The sequence below is a fragment of the Juglans regia genome, chromosome 7 (assembly GCF_001411555.2).
Source record: "Juglans regia cultivar Chandler chromosome 7, Walnut 2.0, whole genome shotgun sequence".
Classification (NCBI taxonomy): domain Eukaryota; kingdom Viridiplantae; phylum Streptophyta; class Magnoliopsida; order Fagales; family Juglandaceae; genus Juglans; species Juglans regia.
The window spans coordinates 48670180-48689807 of record NC_049907.1 but is presented as its reverse complement, the minus strand read 5'-3'; the positions used below and the strand labels follow the sequence as shown (position 1 = coordinate 48689807).

General features: G+C 35.6%; 1 protein-coding gene across 3 annotated transcripts; it reads left to right on the top strand.

Annotated features, from left to right (window-relative positions):
• The first annotated feature begins 2930 nt into the window (after positions 1-2930).
• LOC108992762 (kinesin-like protein KIN-UC) lies at positions 2931-19423 on the top strand. Of its 3 annotated transcripts, none has more exons than XM_018967400.2 (21): positions 2931-3353; positions 4320-4420; positions 4550-4672; positions 5262-5447; positions 6073-6294; positions 6370-6532; positions 6866-7015; positions 7114-7202; positions 8235-8447; positions 8682-8816; positions 9159-9338; positions 9641-9820; positions 11042-11161; positions 11327-11455; positions 11534-11672; positions 11785-11877; positions 16788-16913; positions 17775-17900; positions 18183-18326; positions 18444-18572; positions 19056-19423. In XM_018967400.2, the coding sequence occupies exons 1-21, from the start codon at positions 3212-3214 to the stop codon at positions 19205-19207; spliced, it is 3042 nt and encodes a 1013-aa protein (XP_018822945.2). In that variant the 5' UTR covers positions 2931-3211; the 3' UTR covers positions 19208-19423. The 3 variants fall into 3 exon arrangements, with proteins under 3 accessions (XP_018822945.2, XP_018822944.2, XP_018822946.2); XM_018967399.2 differs by having other exon boundaries at positions 18441-18572; XM_018967401.2 differs by lacking the exons at positions 2931-3353; positions 4320-4420 and having other exon boundaries at positions 4570-4672; positions 5311-5447; positions 18441-18572.
• Positions 19424-19628: the final 205 nt, after the last annotated feature.

The following is a 19628-nucleotide window of genomic DNA, read 5'->3' as shown; positions in this document are numbered from 1 at the left end:
TGAAACGATAGTGACAACTAAGGAAACCTGACATTCTGTGCTGTTCCCGACTTGATACGTTCAAACAAACAATTATTGCACATGGCAGGCTTTGTTTTGACCAGTAGATTAGACGGGCGGATGGTCTGGTCATCGGGCTAGCACTCAACGAAGGGGAAAAACAAGAAAGAAATTGCAAAAGATGAAGGAAATATGGGCTTAACAAATATTGGTTTACCCAGGCATCCATGGCCTGCCGAGCTGTTTGGTATATGTCATGTTCCATTGTACAAATTACGGGATCAGAATGTGCGCTTTCCCGCAGTCCAGCTTGCATATGATATAAAACGAACGTACAAAAGTGCCGGCCTAATAAACACAACCAACTACAGGGAAGCACTATATTTAATGGTTTGAAAAAATTGCACAAATAATATTGAGAATATTATATCACTTGATCTCAAGACTGACAGTTTGACATAGTCCAACTCCTTTGCTTTCAGTCACTTTCCATATTTGGATCCCCGGACACCAGATCCATGAAACCCTTGATACTTATCAAGTAAATGTTTTCTGGAGTTGTAAAAGATGAGAAAGAAAAAAATTAAATTATAATATAATTTTTATTTTGTGATTTGAAAAAATTAAATAATTTTTTATTTAAAAATTTAAAAATTTGTAATGATTAATTTAAAAAAATTGTAATAATTAATTTAAAAATATTTATATTTAATTAATATTTAAGAAATAAATAAAATAAGATGAGATGAAAAGTACTTCTAAATATCTCGTCTCCCTCTCATCTTTGCACATAAACAATGACTAAATGAAGAGAAATACACGGTTATCCTTGTTTCAATATAATGTTTCCTTTCTTGAAATGATAAAGAGTAGTGTTGCAACTATAACTACACAAATATTACATAAAATTAATCTCACAAACTGACAATTTAACAAAATACATTAAGTCATATTAGTTAGTGAGATTACTTTTAGGGTAAAGCTACTATGCCGTCCAGGTTTTTTTTTTTCTATTTTTTTCATATTTTGTTAATATTTTTAAATATTAAAAAAAAAAAAAAAAGAAGAAGACCAACGGTCAATTAGAACGGTCAAACATAAAGGGTATAAAAGATTTTTATTTTTATTTTTATATAACCACTTTATGACTAGAATAATCGTAAAATATTTTCCTCTTCTATTTTTTTTTCCCTTTTCCGACATGTCTTAATTCCTAAATTGTATATCTATTAAGGTTTGCCCTTTCTTCTTTTTTTATTTTTCTCTCTTAGTGGGTGACTATTTCAAAAGAGAGAGATTCTCGTGCGTGCATTAAAGTGGTCGGCTTTTTTGACATAACAAAAGGGTCGTGCCGATGTTTCACAACGCGTGTTGGACGGCACAAATGACAAACAACAAAAATTAAGCTATAGCCTATATTTACACCTTCTCCAGCTTCATCTCCCCCGTTATTTGTATGCACGTATAAACTTATAAGTAGAGTTCCACCCATCTTCAGCTTTGTATATTTATTTATGTTTGTCGGGAATCAATCAATTGATGCAAACAATCGAATTAGTTAACCACTATTTACTACCATCTTGATGTGAATTATATAGCCAAAAGATAAATATTTGGTTTATAAATAAATCTTATAAAAATAAAGTTATATATTGATTTAATTATTGTTATGCATTAAATTGTAAAATTTTTTAATAGTTTTAAAATATAATAAATATAAATAGAAGTCATTGTTGAGAGTAATCATTTTGTATATATGATGTGACATCATATAGACTATACATCCTCAAAGTCTAAAAAAAAAGAAATAGAGAACTAGAAGCAGCTATATAGTGAGTGTAAAGTATGCACTGTTACAGTGACTGTTCTTTGATATTATTTTTTAAAATAAATTTATGTTTCTAAAAAGACTACAGGATCTCCGTACCTTTATTGAGTTGCTACTTGCTGGTGTTTGACAGCTTCGATTGGTTAAAAAAGACAAAAGTTGTCCGAAAACACATTCTGGTGATCGGATTGCAGAACACCCGACGGTTGCGGTTGAAAAGATGTTATCAGAAGAGGGCCTACAGGCAAACATGTGTTGTCACGGGCACCAAACCAACCAATTGACGTCATGCATGTTTCGGATGAAATATGTACAATAAAGGAAGATCATGAACAGTTGGGAGGTTCGTTCGTGCTGTTATTTTAATGAATGAACATTAATGGAGGTTCTTGTAATTACCAAAGAGCTTTCTTTTTAACTTTTAAGTAGATCCGATTCTAAACATAATGAAGTAAACAGGGTAACCACGACTTAGATATAAATAATTTGGATGTTGAGCTAATTTCAGTTGAGTTAAATTCTTTATGAATATATTAAATAGTAATGAATTGAATAATATAATGAATTATGTAAGATTTATTTAAACTGAGTTTAAAGTGTATTTAAATATTAGGATGAGTTTAATATTTTTTATAAAAAATCAAAAAAGGTTATGGGTGTATAAGAAGATTTTGAATTAAGATGAATTTAATAATTTAAAAATTAAGTGTTTGGATGTTAGACTCAGCGTAAAATTAAATTGAATTCAGCTGAGCTTGGGAACAAACGTAGTAAGAAAAATTATATTTACAATTGTAAAATATGTAAACGCTATGTAATTTTTTTTAAAAAAAAAAAATAAATACGAAATTTACATAAAAAGAATTAATTTTTTAATAATAATTAATTTTTTTAAATGATTCCATGAAGATTTCAAATTTAAGTGTACGTAACATTTTCTAATACTAATATTTAACTGGACATTCAAAATGAAATATATAAACGTTACCGACTTCTAATAATAATAATAATAATTGCCGGCTCAGCACTACTCGCTAGTACTCGCAAACGTTACCGACGCGAAGGAAAAAAACTATGAAACTCAAGTAACTACGCGGGAAGGGAGCCGGTTTCACGGTTTCTATTCAATTATTATTCCAATCGTCCCTCTCTCACTCCCTCTCTCAGCGTCCATGAATCCATCGTGCCGGCCTCAACTCAACTCCCTCTGATTGTTTCTTTTGGATGATTTGTTTATAAAATCAGTCAATAGTTGCTGCCCAATCTCTCTTAGACTACTCTCTCTTTGGAAATCTTTGCTGGGTTTCCTATTTTATTTGTCTCTGTGTTGAAACTAGACTGGATGAATGCTGTGATCACTCTTCTTTTTAGATAACATAGGAAATGGCTTCCAGGTCTTCCTCTAATAGGTCCGACAGACAACCGCATCATCATGTTCCTCTTTCCGGTCGGACCAAGCCCACCTCCGCTTCCAGACGCTCTGTCACGCCAACTTCCCGAGCTCACTCTTTTCAAGCCGACGAAGGTCTCTCTCTCTCTCTCTCTCCCCAGTCCCTCTCCCCCTACCCCTGCCTCGCTCTGAATGTACTTAATATGAATTTTGAATTTCAAGTCCTTTAATTTTTTCACCATTTATATTGTGTTGTTTACATTGCACGACTGGGTTAAGCTGGCTTTTGGTTTTTTGCCTTTTGGGATGCGAGTTTACAGATATTCGTTCAGGCCTTTTCTTTTTCCCTGTACCTATGCGGCTGCTTGAAGATTTGGGAGACGTGTATCATTTGAATGGATATAATGCTGAAAAGCGAGTGGGAACAATTGCCCTTTGCTAAATTTCGAGCATCAGAGATACATCTAAATACTCGATGTGCAAGCGACAGAAAAAAGTTTTGAATTAAACTTATCAGTCTCATATTGAATTAAAGCACACAAAACATTACTTCCCACATAATTCTATGACCATCTTAGAATATTTGGCTCAATAGAAATAAATGAAGCCTGTTGTGAAGAACAGCCGAGTTCCTTCGTTTTTTCCCTGGACCATGGTCAAAGATATAAGGCTATTCTTGAGAAAACGGAAAAATTTTGAGTCAGTAGCAAGTTGTTCGTGAGTTAATAGCAAGTATAACCGTCCTGATTTAAATCGTTTTTAACCATGTGGGCGGAATATTTGATTGCTGTGCAAACTGTTTTCTAATATTAAACGTAACTCGGTTATATGTTATAAACCAATCGATGGAATATACATAGAAATCAAGAAGAACTAGCTTGTCATCATGGTTCGTAAGCTATTGAATGTTCAAAATGAGCTTATAAGCAAGTTTCTTAGATTGATTATAAGGCCAAAACAGTGATAGTTGCCTCTTTGTGCATACTTTTGCTTCCCTGAACAAAGCAAAAACTATTTCCCTGCTACATTTATGTGATTACTGGTTCAAAGATAGGTTGATAGTTGTATTTATGAACTTCTTGAGTTTAATCTTTACCACAGATCCTGGAAGGGTCAGAGTTGCTGTCAGACTTCGACCAAAAAATGACGAAGATGTACTTTCAGATGATGATTTTTCTGATTGTGTTGAGTTACAACCTGAGGTGATATATATGTTCCGCCTAATGTTGAATATTTCTATATCGCCCCCATCTCCCCAAGTTTCATCTTCTTAACCAACTTAGCCACCAGAACGTTTGGACTCATCGAAACTGTTCCTTGTGTCGTTGTAGCTGAAGCGGTTAAAGTTGAGGAAGAATAACTGGAGTTCTGAGTCTTACAGATTTGATGAAGTTTTTACAGAAACTGCCTCTCAAAAGCGTGTTTATGAAGTGGTTGCAAAACCAGTAGTTGAGGTAAATGAAAATTGAAAAGGATATTTCAAGTTGCAGTTTTTAGAACTATTTACTAATCATGCAGCCTCACAGGGGAGTTCTTGCGCTGAAAATTAAATTGCAAATTAGACTAGCAATTTAGAATTTGAAGTTGACTTTGTGAAAAATTTGAAATGTTCTTTGTGCGTGACTTCATGGATGTTTAATGTGTATGAGTATATTTAGTCTAATTATACCCTCCCCATCCCGATTGAGTGTCAGTAATTTTGTCCATCTAAGAGTTGGTGTCAATTTGTAAAAAGTCAGAGCATTAAAATCCTAAAGTTGGTCGCCCTTACTTTATATAAACTTAAATTCCCTAAAAGAAAGCAGTTTAATTTAGAAAGGGGGATTTGGAGACCATTTGTAATTATATGCATCAATTGAGCGAGACTAGACTTTGTGAATCTCCAACATAAGACACAGTTGGGGATGGAGTAGTAATTTTAATTGGTCAATTTAACCCAACTTTCTCTTCCCTTTTTCATTGTAACACAAGTAATAAGTTTTGAAATAGCTTGAATGGAATGGTAGGTTAATATTTGAAGTCAATTTTGATATACTTTTGCAGAGTGTCTTGAATGGATATAATGGGACAATTATGGCTTACGGTCAAACAGGTACCGGTAAAACTTACACACTCGGAAAACTGGGCAAGGGTGATGCAGCTGGGCGAGGTATTATGCTTAGAGCCCTTGAAGACATTATTGGCAATATATCCACTTCTTCTGATACTATCGAGGTATCCTATTTTCAGGTATGAAGTGCTGCGCTGAGATTTGTGTCTGTGTATTGTACAGGATTTTTGAGATGATGCTTTCAAGAAGGTGCTTTCATATTCTGTACTAGGCACCTATGTTTTCAAGTACTTCTATATTCTTCAATTGGCTCGCTTCAATTTTCGAAGGTCATGGACAAACCTGGAACACATTAAACAGAACTTTAGAAATGTAATGTGATGAATTTTCAATTGGATGAGGGCCTTGGAGGGGTTTCACTGAATCACTTCACACCCTTTCTCAGTGATTTTGGATCTTTACAATCTTAGATTCTTGGTCTTTGTTTAGTTTGTACTGTTTTGTATCTATTGTGGACTTCTTCCTGGGTTCTAGTCTACACCCTTTCCTCTTGAAAGATTTTTATTGTGCAGAAAAAATGTGTTGAATTGAGAAAATAAGGGCCTGATACATTCACCTCTACTGTTGAATTTCCAATGTGGTATAGTGAAGATGGATTTCATGCGCATCAGATGTAGCCATTTTCATAGGCACTTTTCACCATTTCCTTGTGGACTCTGGTCCTTTTTATCAGACTGCATAAACAATTGTGCATGTTTATTGTTGTGATTTTCAATGACTGGCTATTTTTTATTGTCTCTCCAGCTGTATAAGGAATCTATACAAGATTTGCTTGCACCAGAAAAGACTAATATTCCTATTAATGAGGACCCGAAGACTGGTGAAGTGTCATTGCCTGGTGCCACGGTTGTTAAAATTCAAGATCTTGATAATTTTCTACAGCTACTGCAAGTCGGTGAGGGAAACCGTCATGCAGCTAATACAAAGATGAATACGGAATCTTCTCGTAGTCATGCAATTTTAATGGTGGGTATTTTCCAGGATTTCGGACTTTCTCAATTACTATTGTATAATGAACATCTCAAACCTTTCTTTTTGTAGGTTCATATTCGAAGAGCTGTCAATGAAAAAGTAAATTTTGGGATAAATTCTCAAGAGAAGGGGAGTATAAGTGATTTATTTGATGGCAAAGACATACCTATTGTCCGGAAAAGCAAGTTGCTGATTGTGGATCTCGCTGGATCTGAAAGGATTGACAAATCTGGTTGGTCTTTGATTTCATTTAAATGTTACCATTTTGGTTTCATATTACCTCTGAATTTCATTTCAACCTGTTTTTAGGAACAGCTCTCAACCTTAACATATTTCTGAGATGTTTCCACCTATTTTGCCTTGTTGGTTCCTATAATTTATGTATTGTTTTATTATTGATGTTGTTACTGGGATATGGGTGAATGTTATGTGTGTGATACTAGTCTTCTGTAATTATACTTTTTTAAATGACATGGTTTTTGTAGGTAGTAAACGTGAAAATTGCAACCTTTTCATGATACTTGTTATCCTCCAAGAATTTACATATTATTTTCTCATGTTGCAGGAAGTGAAGGCGTACTGCTTGAAGAGGCTAAGTTTATTAATCTTTCTCTTAGTTCTCTTGGAAAATGTATAAATGCATTGGCTGAAAACAGCCCACATATACCTACTAGGGATTCAAAACTGACAAGATTGCTTCGTGACTCATTTGGAGGTAGCCTCTTTTTATATATTTGTTTGGTGCTGCTCTTAATATTTAGTATCTGATGACACCGAGAATTTATAGTTACCCTAAGCCCTTTCTTGAAATAGGCACAGCAAGGACTTCACTTATAATAACAATTGGGCCATCTGCACGACACCATGCAGAGACAGCTAGCACAATAATGTTTGGACAGCGGGTGTGTTGGATAAATCCTGTAAATCTATATAGCTGTTTCATGTGATTGATCTCTACTGACCTCTATCTCTCTCCCACTCTCTATTATTGCAGTGAATCCAAAATTTTCCGATACATGATGTATTGATCTGATTACAAAAAAGTCAATGCTCCAATAATATTTCTCCTGTGCATCTTTTCTTGGACTTGATCAGCATTATAATGGATAAAAAAATAAAATAAAGACTAAAGTTTGTGTTGATTTTATTTTTTTGCCTAATCAAATGCAGCATTTATTTTCCTTGTAAGCTTTATGTGGCTTGTAGAAACTAATAATTGGAAAGACTATATTGATATTGGCATCTGATTTTAGTGAAGTATGCATTCTGCTGTGTCCTTGATGGCCTAGCTTCCATTGAAGAGCAAGTAATTTGTGCTTAAATTAGGGAAGAATTTAGTCATTGCTGTAGTATCTGTGACGGTGATGCTCGGAAGGCAGTTGAAAAATCCTCCTAGAGCTGTTGCAACATATGAAAACAAAAGCAATCAAAGTTTACTTTTTTCCCTAGAGTATGCTTCAATTTGCTAATTCTTGGAACCTACAAACTTCATGCACAGTAAACATCGGCCTAAAGGATTAGCATGGGTTTGTTAGCACTAAACTCCAGTGCAATGCTTAACTTTCCCATTTCAGATTAATCATTGTTGCTATTAGTTTCTCTTCCTGTTGAAACCAGGTTCTCATACACAGATGTAAAACCTGGGGGCACCTCCTGGTTGTCTGACAACTATGGGGGTGCACCTAATTTGGCCCCCAGGGGGCCATGGCCAGTGGAGGACCAGGGGGGCCATGGACCCCTGCTCATACATCATGGCAATTGGAAGATGAGGGAAATGATGGTTTTCTTGTTCAAACCCTCATTTTGACTTGATATGTCATTTCTAGGGCTCGGTTTGGTTTCATTTTTTGATGGTTTTACTCTAAATGTGGATTATCAAGCTCACTCAACAGTAGTTGCATATCATGCAAGCTAATAACTTATTTCTTTTGTAGGCAATGAGAATAGTAAACACTGTAAAGGTCAAAGAAGAATTTGATTATGAAAGTTTATGCCGGAAGCTTGAGAACCAAGTAGACAATCTAACTGCTGAAATCGAAAGGCAACAAAAGTTGAGAGACGATGACAAGTACGAATTGGAAAAACAGCTCAGAGAGTGTCGGGAAAATTTTGCTGAAGCAAATAAAATTATAGTCACAAAGTCTGAGGTAGGTTGTCTTTCCTGCTCATATATAGTTGCAATCTTTTTGGCTGGAATCTTTTGCACTATTGGTTAGTCAAATACCGGTCTTTGATGTCTAGCAATATGCTTACTTTTTCTCACATTTTAATCATCTAACTTGTCTGTCGTATATATAGTTATAAGTGCTGCACTGAAATGCTTTTGCAGTAAAATCTCATAATTATTATTTTCTTACTAATATCTTGTACATGCTTTGCAGTTTTTGGAAAAGGAAAATATTCATTTGGAATCGGAGATGAAACGCAACATAAATGAATTGAACTATCAGAAAGATCTTAACAATTTGATGCAAGAAAAAGTTGCACACCTAGAAATGAATTTAAGAAATAGCAAGGTATTTTCCTTTTTTTTTTGAGTTAGTGTTTGTTTGCCTATTGGGTTCTCTCTTCCCCTGACAATCGATGTACTAGGTTTTATTTTCAATTAATTGATGCCATGCAATTTAATTTTTCTATTGATCGACTGAAAATGAACTTGGTTGTATATTCAAGTGCTCCTCTTATGAGACAATCGTATGTATGGTTTCTCTTATCATTACTTTTAAGATGCTAATATATAGCATAATTTGCTGTTTTGTTCACCATAAGCTTCTTTTCGTATCATTTATTAATGTTATCTACACAAAAATCTTATCATATGGGCACGAGCATTTACACTGCTGTTTGATTGTTAGTAGCAACAACAACTTGAAAAGGCTACGTATCAGAAAGTACTGGCTGATACCACTCAGATGTATGAGAAGAAGATATCAGAGTTGATTAAACAGATAGAAGATGAACGTGCACAGTCTGAAAGTGTGGAGGAACAATTAGACTTGATGAAGAAGCTCCTGAGTGAGAGTCAAAAGTCAATTCAGGTTTGTAATGTTTAGATTGACCATGAAAAAGGATGGTTCTTATGTTTTTGCCCTAACTTTGCTTTTAGGCTTAACTATTTCTGGTTTGTCGTTGGTGGGATTTTTAATTTTTGGAATGCTTCAAATGTGGCTTATGCATGTGTTGCTTGTTCTACTTGCAATGGACTAAAGTTATTGTTTTCTGATTTTCTTTGACACTTCTGTTCATGCCACACTGCATTGTATGGTAAAACATTGAAATCTTACCACCAATTTTTAGCAACAGGATCACAAATTCTTATGCTTCTTTTTGCCGCTAGCAGAATCATCACATGGAAAATTCTAGGCATCAGAAGGCCCTTGCGGACACCACTCAGATTTATGAAAAGAAAATAGCAGAGCTAGTTAAGCAGTTACAGGATGAGCATGCCCATTTTGAAGTTGCAGAGGAACAATTAGACTTGGCAAAGAGGCTCCTAAGTGATCATCAAAAGACAATACAGGTTATTTTATCTCTATTACAAATTAGTTCGTATTGAGTTCTATATCCTTAGTTTTAGGTTCAACTTTTCTCCCATATTGTTTTTGTTATAACAAGTCGTGATTTTTTTATAAAAAGAAAATCCTTTCCCCTACCCCTCAAGGAAAGGTTTTTTTGGGTCATATTGATAATGATACACACCATTTAAATGCGTTGTTGGCAACACAGATTTTTTTCATGCATTTAAATGTCTTTCTTAAAAAAACTGAAAGGAGGGTATTGATGATTTTAAAAAGTTTTATCTCTTTAAGGATTTCCTTTGGTCACGGCAATTTCCCCATACATTAAAACTCTCAGGAACTTATCACCCTGCATTGAATGTCCGAATTACCCTTATTAAAAAGTGCACAGGGTTTCTTAGAACTTCAGTTGTGGTCCTTTTTTTACATCTTCCATCTGCATGTCTCATTTTCTCATAATCACTCAGTAAAGTCTGTCACCATAAAGATCAAACTTAAGGTTTGGCAGGAGATTTGAGCAATTAAGAACTTGGATAAATTACTTTTGTTAAACTGTGCCATCCTTAATTTAAGGTGAGGGGATATGACAGGAGATTTGATCAATAAAGAACTTGGATACATGTGCGTGCACATAACAGAGCATGGTTGGCTAAATATGTCTACTCATGATAGTGAATTAACAGTTTTCTTTGTTAAAGGTTTTGGAGCAACATGCAAATTTCAGCTCTGTAATTGTTACTTCTTTTGACTTCTTATTGACAGATGTTAGTTTTTACTCCTTATTCATCGATGTTATTTCTTTAGTTCTTTTCATTAATTTAAACTCTAGTTAGGTACTTCTCATGTATACATCTTGTATACTTGGGCTATGCCTTCTTTTGTTATGAATAAAATTTCTTGATTACTGATAAAAAAATGCTAAGTAATTAGCATGCTCTTAAATTAGCAATTCTTCTCTATTTCTGTAAAGATCAATATGTCCATGCTGAAGACGTTGGCACCTCGGTCATGTATTGATTTTACTTTGAGATAACCCTATTGGGCACCTCTTACAAGTTCCAAACATCACAAACCCATGGCAGTGTTCCTCTTGAATCTCAGTGTTACTACAGTTATCTTGGAGTGGAAAACTCTTTCACAATGCGAGTAACTCTTCAGCTCTTCCTAGTGCTGATAATCCATTCTTCATCCTTCTTATTATTCTTATTTGTTTCAAAATCCAGGGGCAGAAAGAGATTGATGAACTCGAGTTGAAGTTTCAAGAAATGTATCAGCTACAAGAAAATACTTTACATGAGCTACAGTTATTGAAATCAGAGAATAAAGACCTATTGGAAGAGAAGGTATCACTGACATGCCAAGCCAGATGGGTTTGGTTTTAAGTTCTCTCTTTCCAAAGTGTAGATTCACTTAGTATGCTTATCTTGACTTTGGTAACGGAACATTTATTGTTTGTATTTACTTGAGACTTAAGCATTAATAATATTTTTGTTTTGTTTTGTGAAAAGGCAACTCTAAATGAAAAACTTGATTCTGTGAGTCAAAGACTTTCAGAGGAAGAGAAGCAGAGGAAGGCTATTGAAAATGAGATGGTTAAACTAAAGAGGGCTGTACCTGAAAATGATAATGATTTTGAGGTCAGTTGTTTCATGCTTTCTATATATCAAAATCTTTTATTAGTATTTTAGGTTCTCACTTCTGAAAAATATTTATAGGACAAGACATCTTATGCAAAGGAAGATATAAATAAACAATCTTCAGAATTTGGGAACCGAACAGGTTCATACAGGTCAAATCAATTAAGAGGGACTCTCTCTGGTCAGAGGGCCACAATTGCAAAGATATGTGAAGAAGGTAAGATTTTATCAGTAGTAGGGCCAGATAAACTTTGACAAGTTCTTTATTTTTTCTTCGTTTTGACTTCTATGATATTATGCTTTACAAGTGTTTGACTTCATAAATTCAGTTGGGCTTCAAAAGATTTTACAATTATTAGCATCTGAAGACTCAGACGTACAAATTCATGGTGTGAAGGTGGTTGCCAATCTGGCTGCTGAAGGTGCAGTTCAATTTCCTATAATTTCTCTGTGGATGAAATTATGTTGACATATTTGTCTTTCAAAGAATCCGATATTAGATTTATTGAGTCCTTGTGCAAGTTTTTCTCTTATCATCCCTGCTTCATTTGGGTATGAAATATTTCTTCTGTAGTGGCATTTTCCTTAAATTTTAGCTTTCCATTGTATAGATATTGAATATTTCTTTCACTTGATAAAAAATGATAATATAGAGGAAATTTTTAAGAGATTAGTTTCTATGTACTAACAGCTTTGAAATGCGTACCGAGAATATTCTTTCCTCACACACAAGGGTTAATATCTCTAAGTTGTGCAATAAGGAACACAACAAGGAAAGCCTTACAGTCATTTTTTTTTTTTTTATAGTTAAGAAGATAAATTTTTTTCCAAGTAAATAGGCACAAGTACACAGGATGTATACAAATGAGAACACCTACTTACAAGCTAAAGCAGAATACAACAAGCAAAACATTACAATCATTCCCATTCCTTACAAGATTCTTCACCCAAAAGCTTAAAGTACTAAGGAAAAACTCCCTAAGTTCCCCTATAGAACGTTCACGATAATCAAAGCATCTCCCGTTCCTTTCTAACCATAAATACCAAAGTAAGCACAGGGGATCATCTTCATCACAGCAGTGTTGTTACTTCTACCCTCAATACCTGGCCAGCATACAAAGAAATCCACCACATGCATAGGCATCACCCAGAAAATGCCAACCTTCGCAAAAATCTCATTCCACAATGATGTCGCCACCTCGCAACAAAGGAAAAGATGATCAATAGATTCACCATCCTTCTTACACATAAAACACCATTCAGCCACCTGAAAACCTCTCTTCCTCAAGTTGTCAATGGTAGCATTTTCCCAAGAGACACCAGCCAGCAGAAGAAAGCAACCTTACTAGGCACCTTGGCTCTCCAAATACATTTCCACGGATAATCTTTCACCCCATGACTGGTTAATGCCTTGTAAAAAGAACTCACAGAAAATCTGGAATTAACTGTTTGCACACACAGCAAACTGTCCTCCCTGTTCTGATCAAGCTTCATCTCATGTAATCTTCCTGATAATTCTGAAACTTCACATACTTCCCAATCCTGCACATCTCTAGTAAATTCCACAATCCAGCAAATCATATTGTTAGAAAAGTGATAGGACTCAGCCACTGCAGCCCCTTTTATCTCTAGCAATCCTGAAGAAATTAGGGAAAACAACCTTAAGAGGTGAATCCCCACACCAAGTGTCATGCCAAAAATAGATCTTTGCCCCATCCCCCCCCACCTTGAATTTAGTATTCTTGGCAAAGTCCCCCCCATCCCAGCCGAATAGACTTCCACAAACCCACCCCAAGCATCCCTCTTACTTCATCCGTACACCAACTCCCCCCATGTTTAACATCCACAATATTTCTCAAAAATGCATTACACTCTCATTATGATACCTCCAAAGCCATTTCCCAAGGAGAGCTTTATTGGAAAGTCTTAAAGCTCACATTCCCAACCCTCCACAGGAAACTGGAAGACAAACTTTATTCCAACTCACCAAATGAACCTTTCTTTCCTCCCCATTACCATTCCACAGGAAATTCCTATAAATCCTCTCAATTCTTTTAGCAACCCCAACTGGTAAAGGAAAGAGAGAGAGGAAATAAGTGGGGAGATTAGTCAATGTGCTCTTAATCAGGGTAACTCTTTCACCTTTAGACAAATATAATTTTTTCCAGCCAGCTAACCTCCTCCTAATCTTCTCAATCACTCCATCCCAAATAGAAACTGATTTGTGAGGAGCACCCAAAGGTAGTCCAAGGTATCTCATAGGTAACAAAGCTACCTTACAACCCAAAATATTGGCCAGATCCAGAATATTTCTGACCGTATCCACTGGAACAATTTCAGACTTGGAAAGATTAATTCTTAATCCAAAAACAGCTTCGAAACATAACAGTAAGGCTCTCAATACACAAAAGTGATCCCGATTGTTATCACATAGAATCAAAGTATCGTTTGAAAAAGGCAAATGTGATACTGAAATACTATCTTGAGTCACATCACCCACCACAAAACCCGACGGAAATCTTCCTTCAACAGCCGCTTCAAGCATACGACTCAATGCATCCATCACTATTACAAAAAGAAAAGGAGATAAGGGGTATCATTGCCTCAAACACCGAGAGCTGTTAAAAAAGCCAACCGGATTGCCCTTCACTAATATCGAAAATCTGGCTGTTGAAATACAATGTTTAATCCATGAACACCTCTTCTCGCCAAAACCAAATCTCCCAAGAATGTAAAGAAGAAATTCCCAATTGACATGATCAAAAGCCTTTTCCATGTCCAATTTAACTAAAACTCCAGATTTACCCATTCTTATTCTGCTATCCAAGCATTCGTTTGCAATTAGAATCGAGTCAAGAATTTGCCTTACAGTCATTAATATATATGTTCACATTTAATTTGTATCTCAAATATTCATTCAAGGTTAGGAACTGGTTAACTTGTTTCAATCTAGGATTTATTCTTCTGTTGGGTTCCAGTCCGGGCATTAGGGGTTTTCAGCTTACCATGACCCTTACATGTCGCTTTGGACTGTGCATAATGGTTAGCAACCTTCTATAGAATTTTAATTAAAGATGGAATTATTCATATGCCAACATTGAATTCGGGAATTCTATATTAACCTCACAGATACTAGTCAGGTTGGAAGAGAATGTATTTGTCAAAAGGGGGCAGGATCACGCTTATTAAAAGTACGCTTTCTAATCTACCCACTTATTTCTTATCCTTATTCCCTATACCAGCTAGTGTAGCGGGACGTCTTGAGAAGATACAAAGAGACTTTCTGTGGGGGGGCCTAGGTGAAGAGTTCAAATTCCATTTAGTCAAGTGGAAATTTGTATGTCGTCCTATCTCCAATGGTGGTTTGGGTATTAGAAATTTGAGGATGTTCAATCGGGCACTACTTGGCAAATGGTTGTGGCGGTATATCAAGGAACCGGATGCCTTATGGAAGATTGTGATTGAGAACAAATACGGTGGTCTCGAGGGGGGTTGGTGTACTAGAGATGTTCAAGGGGCCGCTGGAAAGGGACTATGGAAACACATTAGAAGAGGATGGGTGGTTTTCCATCAACATACAAGATTGCAATTGGGTACAGGTTCAAAGATCAGATTTTGGAAGGATGTTTGGTGTAACAATAGTACTCTACAAGACAGGTTTCCTACACTTTTCGTGATCGCAAATGCTAAAGATGCCATGGTGGCGGAGGTAATGGAAGTTCTAGGTAGAAACATCCATTGGAATATCAATTTCTTTAGGGCAGCACATGACTGGGAGATGGGGAGTTTTATAGATTTTTATAGTCTTTTATACTCTTGTAGCCCAAATACCCAGCATACAGATGATTTGTGGTGGTGTCCAACAAGGAAAGGGGTCTTCACTGTTAGCTCCTTTTACAAGGTACTCACACAAGTTCCTGACAGACAATTTCCATGGAGAAAGCTCTGGTACAATAAGGCTCCTCTCAAAGCTTCTTTCTTTGTGTGGACAGCTGCTCTGGGGAAGATTCTTACTACGGATAATCTGAGAAAAAGAAGCATAATTATAGCAGACTGGTGTTGTATGTGTAAAAGAGGGGGTGAATCGGTGGATCATTTACTTTTACATTGCGAGGTAGCCAGGACTATTTGGGATGCGGTGTTTAACAGAATAGATCTAGCATGGGTTATGCCAGAAACTGTGATGGATGCTTTGGCCTGTTGGACCTCAATTCGAGGAGTGAGACAGATTAAAGCGGTTTGGAAGATGATTCCAAACTGTATTATGCGGTGCTTATGGCAGGAGCGCAATGAGAGGATTTTTGAAGACAAAGAGAGATCAATAACGGAGCTAAAAATGTTATTTTTTAGGACCCTTTGTACTTGGGCTCATGCTGTGGACTTTAATGGCATGGAATTTCATGAGTTTCTAGTTTCTAATGTTCCCACCTAGTTAGGATGGGAGCAGTAGAACTTTTCTTTGTAATTGACACTTGTTTGGATGAATATATACTTATTTTACTTATCAAAAAAAAAAAAGATACTAGTCAGGAATTAAACTAGGTTATGCTGCCTCAACTTAGGTGCCAGATTTTAGTTGCCTCCAGTTTGAATTTGGAATGAAGTTTTGAAAATATGAGCATCCACAAGAACACTCATATCGATGGATTAGATTCTGACAATTTGTAGGATTTCAATGCTATCTCAATTTGACATGAAATCTTAAAAAAATTTGGAAAACTTCTTTAATAAGATTCCAAATACCAATGTACATAGATAAATAAATTTTTGCACATAAAGAACTCAATAGAATAAACTTTTGCATATCTCCTTTGGCATAAAGAAAGTTGAAGCCATTTTGTACACATTTGCAAGTTTGTTTCTTTTTCAACTGCAACTTGCCTCATTTGTTTTTAGAGATGAGATGAGATGAGTTGAGATAAAAGTTGAAAGTTGAATAAAATATTGTTAGAATATATTTTTTAATATTATTTTTGTTTTGGAATTTGAAAAAGTTGAATTTTTTATTTTATTTTGTATGAGAATTTGGGAAAGTTGTAATGATTAGATGAGATGAGATGATTTGAGATGAGTTGTGAAAACAAACGAGGCTATAATCTCTTTGTATTTTGTTGTTACTTGTTAGACTTGGTCATTTTTCATCTTTTAGGGGGCCTCTCTTCCAATAGCAAAGCACTTTATTCCTTCCGTCTCCTAGTATGTTTCTGCGTTTAAATTGAAGGCTGAATATGCATTGGTCATTCGTATGTTTCTTTTCTCTCAGTTGAGAGTCAATAATATGAGGATTTCTGTCGTGCATAATAACTAATGTATCTGTATGTGTTCTGTTCAGACATTAATCAGAAGAGGATTGTAGACGAAGGAGGTTTAGATGCTTTGCTTATGCTGTTGCGCTCATCAGAAAATACAACTATTCTTAGAGTGGCTTCTGGGGCCATAGCCAATTTGGCAATGAATGGTGAGCAGCTTTCTCCGGTTTTATCATTGTGCAGATGTACATGAATAGTTAAGGTTCTTAAATGAAAAAGTTTTTTATCTCATCTCATCTCATCCCATTTCATTTCCTTGAAAGACAAATATGGGATGAGATGGAATGATATTAGTTTTCCATCTCATCTCATCCCATCTCATTTCCTTTCCAAATATCATTCAAACACAAACACTTTCAAACTAATCATTACAACTTTCAACTTTCAAATAAAAAACAAAAAATAATTCAACTTTTTCAAATCCCAAAACAAAAATAATATTAAAACATTATATGCTAACAATATTTTAACTTTATAATATTTTTTATTCAACTTTTTCTCTCTTTTTCCAATACCCAATAAATATTTAACTCAAACTATCTAACTACTATTCACAAAATTCTCATATCATCTCATTCCCCAAGCATCCCCTCAGTTAGCATACCTTGAGTTGCCATGCAACAAGAGACCACTAATGTTAACACCTTGATCTCCAAATTTTGGTTGAGCACATTGGTCTTTTGTCCCATTACTCTCCTTGTGTTTGTTTGAGAAACACAAGGAGAGTAACTCTACCCATGAAGAGTCATAGTTTTTAAGCTTTTTAACTTCCTCTAAAAGACATCATATTGTAAGTTGATTTGTGAGTTGGGAGAGGATGAAGTGGCTTCATACTCCATGTTTAAATTAAATATTGGAATAGATGATAAAATTTGCTTATGAAAATCTTGATAAGATAGGTTGCTTGTTAATAACACAAAATAATCTAATGTTTTAGCATTGAGAACACAGCATATCATTTGTAGAAAAACTTTCATCTCTTTTTTTTTTCTTTCTTCGAATCTTCTCAGAACAGAATCAAGGCTTGGTAATTGACAAAGGAGGTGCTCAGCTACTTGCAAAGACAGCATCTAAAACAGATGATCCACAAACTTTACGAATGGTTGCTGGTGCACTTGCCAATTTATGTGGAAATGGTAAGCTGATGGTGATTTCACATCACTCAGCCACGAATTTATAGAGTGGTAATTTTCTGTATGGATGGTGTATAATGAAAAAGTTTTTACTAAATTTATCTTATGCCGTCTTCAGTTTCAATACTGGTAAGCATCAATATCTTGTCGATCCACTAATTTTCCTGACATATCTTCCGTCAAATCAATTAAATCACTTCTTGCTGAGGGTTTAGCGAGCACCAGAGATCATACAAGGGATGGAAGATCTACTAGTGTTTTGATGCAGTAGTTCTTTTCTTACAGAAAAGCTACTCTTGTTGCTGAAAGAAGATGGAGGCGTCAAGGCACTTCTGGGAATGGTTAGATCTGGGAGCAGTGATGTCATTGCACAGGTTGCTAGAGGACTTGCTAACTTTGCAAAATGTGAATCACGAGGAATTATTCAAGGTTTGCGGGTGTTATTCTTTAATAGCATACCTGATAAAAAAAATTCTTTAATAGCATACCAAATTAAGCAGTGGTAGTCTCTTCTTAAAATGAACGTGAATAAGTTTTCTTTAGCAGGACATAGAACAGGCCGTTCGCTTCTAATGGATGATGGCGCACTTGCATGGTTAATTGCCAACTCCAATACAGCTTCAGCTTCAACCCGACGCCATATCGAGCTTGCTCTTTGCCATTTAGCCCAAAATGGTAAGTTGCTGACTGTGCTTCCTCATTTAGAAAAGATACAAAGAGACAGGACAGCTACTTTTACAATGAGTCTGGCACATCGATAACAAAACCAGAAACTTTTATCTATTCTGAAAGTTAATTATAATCTGTATAAGTGAGAATATACGACTCTCTTCAAATCCCTGTACACTTGCTGGGTCAAAACCCTTGACATGCTGGTTTCCTCTAAAGGCCCGTTTGGATATAGAGGTGAGATGACTCACCTCATCTCATCTATTTATAATGTGTTGAATGATGGTATTACATCGCAGCCACCTCTCCGAGGACCCTGTTTAGCTGAGATCAATACTATGATAATTACCCTTCATAGAATTGTAAGAATTATTAAGAATTGACCTTACCTGCAAAATAATTTTGAATTGTCTCTTGAAGTACCAATGTGGTTCTGTGGACATCTTTAATTCCTTCATGGTTAACACTGTAATCAACTGGTGTTTGCAGAGGACAACGCCAAGGACTTTATATCCGGTGGAGGGGTGAAAGTGCTTTTTGGAATATCGGAGTCGTCCAGTAGAGAAGATATCCGCAACCTTGCAAAGAAGTCACTCAGGCTGAATTCGTCGCTTCAAGCTGAGATGCATATGCAATGGTAGCACAATGTATAGAAAATCCAGTATTATAATCTCGCATTCCTTTTATCTTGACTATGTATATACAGAACGCAGTGTAAAAAACTGCAGCTCGATCGTATGGTATCCTGTTTTTCCATAATTTGTTTGCGCTTGCTACTCGCGAGAGCTAATCGATTGGCCAATATAGAAAATTTTTCTATAGCAACAAATATTAAATACTCTTAGAATAAAGATGATTTGGTGCTCCCATCTTATTATAAAATGTCATGTAATTAAAATTGTTTATGTAGACATAAATTGTAACAAACATGACAAACCTATAACTTGATGAGTACCACATAGCCGTACTCTAAGAATACCTAGTCATAGGGGCACGATTTGATATGATCATGGCTCATGATCCATAGTCACCAAAGCATGCCACTGCCCATCTCACACCAGA

Coding starts and splice junctions, on each gene's coding strand:
- LOC108992762 (XM_018967399.2), top strand. CDS start 3,212: ATGGCTTCCAGGTCTTCCTCTAATAGGTCCGACAGACAACCGCATCAT. Junction 6,295..6,369: donor GTAGTCATGCAATTTTAATG/GTGGGTATTTTC, acceptor TTCTTTTTGTAG/GTTCATATTCGAAGAGCTGT. Junction 7,203..8,234: donor CAATAATGTTTGGACAGCGG/GTGTGTTGGATA, acceptor TTTCTTTTGTAG/GCAATGAGAATAGTAAACAC.